A 9307-nucleotide genomic window follows, 5' to 3' on the forward strand; every position below is an offset into this window, starting at 1 on the left:
TAAAACCCAATATCATACTGTAAATCAAACGAATGGAATAAGTATCTTATGAACTGAATAACTAAAATTAAAATCAAGTATGAATCATACTAGTGCAACTCAAAGATCTTTGATGCTGCTGTTTAACTAATTTTGCTATGACTCCGAAACTACTTCGTTTACTAGTTTAACTAGTTAACTAATCTCATGACAAATAAAAGCTTAGCTAACCGATGACGTGGTGCGGATAAAACATATTCCCAGTCAACTGCAAACACTGCAAAGCTGCCAAGTATCCCGACTTCTTCACTTGAAATTTCCCTGCGTCTGCGACGGAACGACGACAAAAACACGTACAGTTCAAACAAGCAATCTATTTTCGCACCACGGCGTGTAGGTGTCTATGCCTTGTAGATACCCAGCGTGTTTGTTGCCGCTAATCATTTATTGTGCTGGCATTTATGAGCAGCCGTCGAGCCTAATTCTTGCTACTCAGCATGGCTTCCCATCCTCCCCCAGAGGGTGGTTTGATGTCGCTTTACGCCAACTTGCTTGATCCGTCTTCAGATAGCAGTTTCGCCCCTGGAACTATTTCGCGTGCTCCAGTTGTGTTTAAGCAAGCCGGGGAAACTGAAGCACAACAAAACGATGCAGCTTCAAAGAAGCAGCAGATAAGTTCTGGTAGCCAAATTTGCCCTTCCCCGACCATTCATTCTTAATATCCCCGATTTTATTTGCTCACTCGTTTGTGCTGTTGGCCTTGTTCCATGGAATAATCAGCTTCTCTACGGTTTCAGCCTACCAAAAGGCCTCAGTTGGCTTCCCAAAAAGCTAAACCTAAATCCGGAGTTCCCAAGGCTCCTGTAATTGGATCCGCGACTGGCACATCTCCTGTGGTTGGAACTCTTGCCAAACCTGTTGCAAAGACGACACTTGCAGATTGGGCTACAACAGCTGACGATGACGATGTGAACGGATTTTATGACGGAGAAAAACGACAGCGGGGTGGCCGCAAAAAGCGCAAGAAGAATCGGGAGGAAGAAACAAATCTCCAGAATTGGGATGATATTTACGACCCTTCGCGACCAAATATCTATGAAGCATACAGGCACAGTGAGGAAAAAATACGGGAAGTTCGAGAATGGAAGGACCGGCTATATGCACATCGGATGGCTAGAACAAGCAGTGATATGGATAGTGATGAGGACTATTCACGATCACCAAGAAACCGTAAGACTCGGCTAATTCTTTACCATTTGATGGAATTCTGCTTTTTCTAACGTTCATATACAGAACGACGATTTGTGCCTCCAGGGCTCAACTTTGCTCCTCCTCCAAACCTTAATGAACCTCGCCCTGCACAGCAGGATTCGGAAGGTTCATCAGAATCCGCTCCGGCGCCTTCAGCACCAATCCCAGATGATGCAACTGGGGAAGATGCATATGCTCGACGGCTCCGGTTGAGTCAGAATATTTATCCAACACCAGATACTAACCCGACAAATATACCTAGTCCTTCTGTGCCCCTACCTTCATCATATCAACCTACTCCTCCTCCAGTCACTCCGTCTGGCCAAAATTTTTATTCTGCCACCATATCTAGAGCCCCAGTCCGTTACACGTTACCCCCAGCTCCTGAAGAGATTCCTGCGACGGAAGCAGAGCTGGAGGCGACTTTTGCGGAAGAGGAAGACAGTAAACAAGAAGCAGACGGAGAAGCGCCCCGATCCCTTCGACCCGGCCAGAAAGGATTTGCAGAGAGGCTACTCACAAAGTATGGTTGGACCAAGGGGTCCGGTTTGGGCGCCAGTGGGGAAGGCATAGTCAAACCCTTACAGGTCAAGCTAGAAAAACAAAAGAAAAAACCGGATTCTGAGGGTGGAGGCTTTGCAACCCCCGCTGGAAGAGCTAAGATTATCGGTGGAAAACAGAAGGCATCAGATGATGGCAAATTCGGGCGAATGAGTGAAGTGGTAGTGCTTCACGGCATGGTTGACGGCATGGATCTGGATGCAGAGCTTGAGGGTGGTGAAGGTGGAGGTTTGATGCAAGAGATTGGAGACGAGTGTGCTGAAAAGGTATTTGGGGCTATACTCCCTGAGAAAATGAGGTCTCGGCTTTTGTTGATGTTGTTGCTAACAAATATGCTATGTAATAGTACGGAAGAGTGGAACGGGTCTTCATCGATCGCAACGCCACGGGGACAATTCCCGTATTTGTAAAGTTTACGAGTCAGCTTTCCGCATTGCGAGTAAGTTACTAGCCCCGGAGTGATTGGATTTTTTCAACCATGGTCCCTAATTAAAGAATGATAGGCGGTCAATGCACTTGAAGGGCGGATTTTCAACGGAAATACCATAACGGCACGGTTTTTCGATGTCGAAAGGTTTGAACAGGGCATATACGAATAGGTGATACGGGCGTCTCGTATTTATTTTTTGACTTGCTCTCTTCCTCCTTGTCTCTCTTTTGCATGATGATTTTGGTGAAGAACACATCCCCACCACTTGTATCATTTCAAGTGGCACTCTATGAAGCCCATCTTACATATAAGTCTTGTTCCACGCTGGATTTACACGCCATAAATTTAACCTATTGTTTTCAAAACGTGTAAAGTAGAGACATACCCGCCAGTCTATATTAAATTCGTGTCCCTTATCAGATACCTCCACCACTACACTTCCTCAGATCTAGCAATTCTCAATCACTCTCAATCCCTCCTCAACTGGCCACCTCCGCGCACAAGCCATCTCCCTCTATCTCCGCCATCACCCCCTCGTTCCTATTTGCACCTCTCCTTCTCCACCTCAGCCCTCCTTTCCACACCTTTAAAAGTCTCACCCTTCAAATTCCTACAGCGCGCACACATCCCATACATCGGAATGCGCACCTCCTCAACCTTTGCGCACGCGGTTCCTGACCGCATCGCTGCGTCGCAGGGCAAGTTGTTATTCTGAATGCCGTTGGTGTTAGAAGAGTCGGAAGTTCCATGGCCGCAGAGAGCATGGCACCAGTGGATTTTATGGCACATAACGGGGCGGGGCCGGGCGGGTTGAGTTTGTTTTTAATTTTACGAATCGATTTTATGGGTGTTGACTTTGTTTGATTTTGGAAGGGGGTTTAGGATGATATGGCAAAAGGATGTTGGGGAGCTTCTCGCTTCTCGTGGGGTTATGTGTATGCTCGATGGATGTTGAGTGGGTGAGACAGGCAACAACAATTGTCTAGCTTGCGATGGAGAGGGTATCTTCGCATTCTAACCCTTTGATGTGTCCTTTTGATTAACGGTTCGATTTTCGTGATTCTTGAAGAAGAGCTGATGCTCAAAGAAGAGGCAGATAATGTGGGAAAGGCATGGAAAATAGAGTTGGTAAGTATGCATACGTATATATGTTCTAAGTTCTCCAGAATAATCAATATCCCCGCCTGTCTTCCTCCATATTACATGTTGAAGGGAATACTCAAATAGCACAGAGGCCATCTTGCTTGTGTATCGTGGACACGAACATCTCCCAGATAACTCTATTCATTACACTGCCCCTGACCTTAGATGGAACCTGTGCAACGATAACAGCAGCAACAAGCAGCCATTGTCTGACAAGAGGTGGAAAACTGGAGTCATCCTGAAAGTAATCTTTATGCTTGCAGAATGCCTTTTGAAACCATCGACCGGAAAGATATTCCCGTACTTCCTCTTTTGAGGTAAGCATGGCAAGGTAGTGATACACTATCAGGAAGAGTGATAATGCCCTCGATATTTCTACAGTCCCTTCAAAGCCACCAACTACGCGCCCTTCGCTTACGCGCAATTGAGAGGCGTCAGTTTGTGATCTTCACCTCTGTTTTGCAGCAGCCAACATGGACTGGCAGGTCTAAAGGGTCGTAGAATGCGTTGGTTATTCCATAACCCATGCGCACCATGTTAACCACTTGTTTCCTCGAGAGAGCGCGTAAGTTTTGGGGCTGGCTGATTTGAGCATCTAGAGCTATACAAAACACAATAGAGGCCGGAAGATACAAGCAGCACGAAACAATAAACAGCCTCCAGTTTATCATTACTAAAAATTGAACCAATTTCAGATAAAAAGCTGAATAAAAAGGGATAAAAAAAAATCACCGTGTAAAGTATTGTATATACTCACATATCCATACGTATAGGGGGGAGATAACTATCAGCTCCTTTTCTCTTCACAACTACAGAATATAAGTCAGGGTACCAAGAAAACGAAAACTGCCAGAGGTATAGGAAGAGCGAAATAGAATGATTACATAGATAGGTACCTCGACTTTTCCCCAGTATCTCCTCTCCTCTTTTTGAAGGCAAGATAAAAGCTCAAGAAGGGGAAAACCGGACAGAAAGGCATCAATTACACACATGTTCCATTTCCAAAAGAAAGCCAAGGGAGGGACAGGAAGCAAAAAGGGAGGAAGGGATAGGAGAAATATTTTAGAGACGTATGGATAAAGTGTATGAAGGATATGAGGAATTTTAAGGTCCAGAAGTATTGTAGCGAAAATATAAGTTACTTAGACAAGTCTATAAAAAACAAGCATGGAATCACAACAAATAAGTACAAGAAAAAGAAAAAACAACCTACACTTCTTTTCCACGAGTAACATAAGAAAGCTAGGCAAAAAGGAGGGAGGAAGGGAAGAAAAAACGAAAATTTTCACCCTGATGCAACATTAGGCACTATAATGTGCTGACCACACATTACCAGCCACACTTGAATAATGACAACGACAAAAAAAAAAAAAAGGAAGTTGAAGTCCCTGTTTCCCCATGGCGCCGGATGAGTATAATAAAGGGAAATAAAAGAGAAAATAGAAAAAGTGATAAAAAATAGATAATGTAGGTCACAGCTCAAAACAAAACAAAACAAAATGGGGGGTAAGAAGCAAAGGCAAAAAGTAAGAGTGAAAGTGCTGAGTCGGGAAATAATGGAATACCAGTTATGGTAGTATTTTTCTCCATGAAATCGCAAGAGCAATGGGCAGAAGAGAAGAGGTAGACAAAAAAAATAAACATGTATTACACAAGGGGGAGGGTCATTAAGTTATAAATATTTATATTTTTCCCGTCCTGTGCTGGCAACTAAATACCGCACCGAGGTGCGTATAGCATTGCATATGCTGGTGGTGAGTTGAAAGCCTTTCTTTCCGTAATTGAGGGTTCGTTCCCTTTCTGGAGGGTGTGGGTTAAGTAAGGGAATAGGGGGTGAATTACCAAAGATGTGACAAGAAAAAGTTTGTTGGTGTATGCACGTCTAGTAAAGGGATTATAGGTCAAAAGAGGAACCATGAAGGGGCCCCGGCCACACATTGGCTGTCGCAATACCGGATCATTCCCTTAATAAGCTGGTCGGTCGCCCAGGTTTCCTGCCTTTTCCTTGGTATCGATGTGCCATACGACATAATTGGGCAAACCGACGACTTGATAGCCTGCTCGTTTGGCCATTTTGGCAAATCCTTCTGTCTCGGCCTGGTTTTCGAAGGCATAGCATGGGAAGTTGATCCCTGAATTTCAAGAGTGAGCATTTTGTATATACCAGATGGAAGAGAACGGGTGGGGGTATATCGTAGAAGAAAAATTGAAAAGAAAGAAACGTTTACCTGCTCGATGCACATCAGCCTTCACAATTATATTGACGCCTCCAATACCGTCTAACTCGACCTCCTGGTCCTTGTTGTTTCTCCAGTCACCCATTGAGACGAGGTATTCGCGGCCAGTGTCATATTCCTTGTAGCCTTCTGCCAAAATAGTGTCTTTATCAAGACTAGCCGCCAACTTCAAACCTTTCTCACTTTCTCGCCACGAATTGTAGTCGACTAGAATCTCATATTAGCAAAACAGCATAATCAAAACCCCGTCTCAGGGATCCAATGCGTACATTTTCCTTCGATATCCCTTCCATTTTCGTAGCGATGGAACCAGATATCTATATATAACCCTGTTAGTTGGATTCTATAATAACGGCTCCAAGTGAAAAAAAAAAAAAAAAAAGAAAAAAGAAAACAAACAATGACGTACTTGGCACAAGAATATCCTTATCATGCGCAACGAAATCTTCAATGATTCTCTTGGGGCTATCAACGATATCAACGTCGCGCCAGTAGACCCACGAATGTTCCGGCTTTAACGCCGCACTAAGCAGAAAATTCCGGGCTTTCGCAATCGCTTTACGTCGTGGCCCTTGCGCCGCGAAACCATGTTTTGAGTTGACCTCCATGCTAACTGTTGCTCCAAAATCCTTCTGAACAATCAAAGCACTGCGGAAGGCCGTCTTTTCAGACTTCTGTATCCGGTCAAGCTCCGCCGATAGAACAGCCAGAGTGTCATCAGCTGAGTCGCCGACCAAAAAGGCGATATCGATCAGGTGATGGGGATAGGTCAATTCGCTGACAAGATCGAAGTACTTATTGAGATACGGAGAGGCATCTCGGAGAGGAGTAACAATAAGGACACGTTCGCCATTCAAAACAGCCTTCGGAGTGCTGGTAACAGTGTTCAAGTCGACAGTTTGGATAGTAGAAGAGTTGAGCTGATAGGCCTCGTGATGGTTAAATAATACTGGCGTTTGGAGATGTGCGTTCCAATCGACCAGTTCATTTGCAGACATTTCTACGGGGGACTTTGAAGGTCCAAAGCAATAGAAACTAAACGAGGAGAGATCCAGAATCCGTTAGCATTTCCATCTTAACCAAAATAAAGATTTTAAGATCCCCACAGGGCAGACAAAGCATACCTCTGCATTTCCGCCGCAGAACTGCTGAGACCCTTCCATAGCAGCAGCACCAGACCCGTGAGGACAACAGAGATGAGAAATCGTGGCCGAGAGATCACAGAGACAAGAAACCTAACAGGAGGCATTCTGGCCTTGGCCGATTTCCATGTAACGCCACCTTTGGGAAGCAACATATCGAGATGGACCTGTGCTGACCGGAGGGGAACTACCATAGAACGGATGACAGAGCCGAGGAGGATGGCTGGGGGAGGAGGTGGGGGGGAGAAGATTAAAAAGGACGCAGCGAGAAGGAGGGGGACCAGTCTCGATTATGTTATCACGATAAGCTTTCGTCTGCGAAACCCGGGTCTGTCAATGCCCTCAGCTTTGTCGTCGCCAGCTCGCCAGCTGCGGATGCCGTGGCCTTTCCGTGCGTGATTGCGAAGAGTGGACAGATGATATATCCTGGCTATTCTTTTTATCTCTCTTTTCACCTGGAGTTGGCAAAAGTCAAAGAGGACGCGAGGTTACGATTAGCGTTGCGGATCAGATTGTTCGAAGTCGAAGGGCAGATGAGTTGGGAGTGTTGAGCGGGAGAATTGGGATCAATTGCCGGGATCCCACTGGGAACAGGTAAAAGGGAGAAGGCCGCCAAAACGAGTGAGCGCCAGCTGAAGAAGAGAAGAGAAGAGAAGAGAAGAGAAGAGGAGAGGACTTAAAGGAAGAAAACGGAGTCGAGGGACGTTGGTTGGATGTTAAAGGGGGAATCTGCGTGGAAAGGCATTACGAAGCTGCGGTTCACGTGATTCGGGAAGGCCCCTGCTTGCGCGAAGAGGAAGACGAGCTGTGATTGGCTGATGGCAGTGGAGTGCTGAGTCAGCTAATATACAAACCTTGGTGTCTTCGATCCTAACCGAGTTTGATGCAAGCTAAGAAGGGAGATACAAAAAAACCTTGGAAGGGGGGGGAGCTTCCAACTGGGCAACCGTAGCTGCTGCTAACTGTCTTAGATAACTGGTGAGTTCCTTAGTGAGTTTTAATTTAGTTTGCTATAGTAGACGATCAATGACATAAGTCAAAGTCAAGGCGGGCTGTGGGACCAGGCTGTGGGACCCAGAAGGCCCCGGGGGGTCCAGGTTTGCTTTTATATAACTACTCCATCCCGCGACTGGAAGTTGTTTGTCTACACCCACAAGGCAAAGCTCAAACTGGCTTCTTTAAGAAGAAAGCCTCTCAGTTTGAGCTCGATGGTCTTGTGGCTATGCCAGGCTCCCCGCTTCCTCTCTCCAATATGCATAACTTAATATTCCCCAGGCGAGAAGGTTTTGCAGCTTCAACCGGCTGGTTCCACTCGCCTGCAGATTGATACCAGCTAGACCAGCAAATACTGCATTCATTCCCCTGGAAGATTCTGCGGAAGCCGGATATGTACGTCATATTAGACTTCGGGAGCCCTTACTCCCGAAGAACGGTATAATGATCATGTATAGCAATAACCAAACAATGCGGCTGCGCAGTATTGATATAACCTCCTACCTAGCCAAATTAGTTACTCTCTACACTTGTTTCTTCTTGAACTCTTGGCCCAATTGGCCCAGCAGGGACAGATAAATCTAAATGATATTAACCCCATCTCTCAGGGATTGATACAGATGAAAGTGCGAAGTTCTGGTCTAATTCCTGACCACAGTTGGTCGAACAGGCGCCCTGGTGGCCCATCGAGGACGACTCAGGAAGAAGAACGGGACCCACCCGGCTAATCCCAACATTTCTTGTAGCGCATTTGGATATCCGATAACCCGTTCGTTCCTCATAAATGGTAAATATATACGAATTTAATATGCTCATAAAGGAAGAAACTGATAAGAAGCATATAATTTTCTGCTTCCCGCCTCGTCCCGTACCCACCTGGGTCTGAGATCCACTGGAGTCGTACGTATAGTTTGTTATTCTTGCTCCAACTCCACACTCGCCTGAACCCCTAAATATATGATATCTCCTAGAAGCCTTGGAAATAGATAAAAACCCTCTCTGTAAACGCAAATAATTCATTCAATCATCCACTGGCATATCTCTCAAATCACCCCCACACACGTGTATCTTCTCAATTGACATCACACCTGATCCCCAAACCGGAGTCCATGATATTGGTTTGACAGAATTAATTCCCCAGGAGATATTTAACAATGAATAGCAAAGAGTAAGCAAGATATTACTTAGCAAGGGAAAAGGGGAATATTTAAACGTGTGGAGAGAAAGAGGGAAATAAAGAAGGGAGACAGGCTGACTAACTCCAATTTTACTCTGTAACTAACCCTTCCGCCCTCCCACCCCTGCCATGCTCAAAAGCTCCATTCTTCCGAGCTATTTATTTTTCATCCCCGCCCATAACCTCACTCCCAACCCATCAATTCTCGAAATCAGACGGGGGTTAGTAGAGAATAAATAATTATTTTTTCTCATTCAAATTAAAGGAGTGGCGGGTGGTGGGGATTGGTTATTGTTTTTTGTTTGGGAGTTTAATTTTTATTATTTTTTTATTTGTTTTTTTTTTTTTTTTTGTGATTTTGTTTGTTTTGTTTTGTTGGGGGGGGGGGGGGGTT

At 45.2% G+C, this 9307-nt stretch overlaps 2 protein-coding genes across 2 annotated transcripts; one reads left to right on the top strand and one right to left on the bottom strand.

Annotated features, from left to right (window-relative positions):
- Positions 1–476: 476 nt before the first annotated feature.
- Positions 477–2936, top strand: PAAG_07666 (hypothetical protein; the record flags this gene model as incomplete). Its single annotated transcript, XM_015846292.1, has 6 exons — positions 477–660; positions 760–1209; positions 1273–2057; positions 2138–2230; positions 2295–2365; positions 2642–2936. The coding sequence occupies 6 exons, from the start codon at positions 477–479 to the stop codon at positions 2934–2936; spliced, it is 1878 nt and encodes a 625-aa protein (XP_015700775.1).
- Positions 2937–5329: 2393 nt separating this feature from the next.
- On the bottom strand, positions 5330–6937 carry PAAG_07669 (mannan polymerase II complex ANP1 subunit; the record flags this gene model as incomplete). The annotated part of the gene is made up of 5 exons (XM_015846293.1): positions 5330–5496; positions 5593–5808; positions 5871–5918; positions 6011–6636; positions 6726–6937. 5 exons carry the CDS (start codon positions 6935–6937, stop codon positions 5330–5332), a joined length of 1269 nt encoding a protein of 422 aa, XP_015700776.1.
- Positions 6938–9307: the final 2370 nt, after the last annotated feature.

This window comes from Paracoccidioides lutzii (genome assembly GCF_000150705.2).
Source record: "Paracoccidioides lutzii Pb01 unplaced genomic scaffold supercont2.26, whole genome shotgun sequence".
Classification (NCBI taxonomy): Eukaryota; Fungi; Ascomycota; class Eurotiomycetes; order Onygenales; family Ajellomycetaceae; genus Paracoccidioides; species Paracoccidioides lutzii.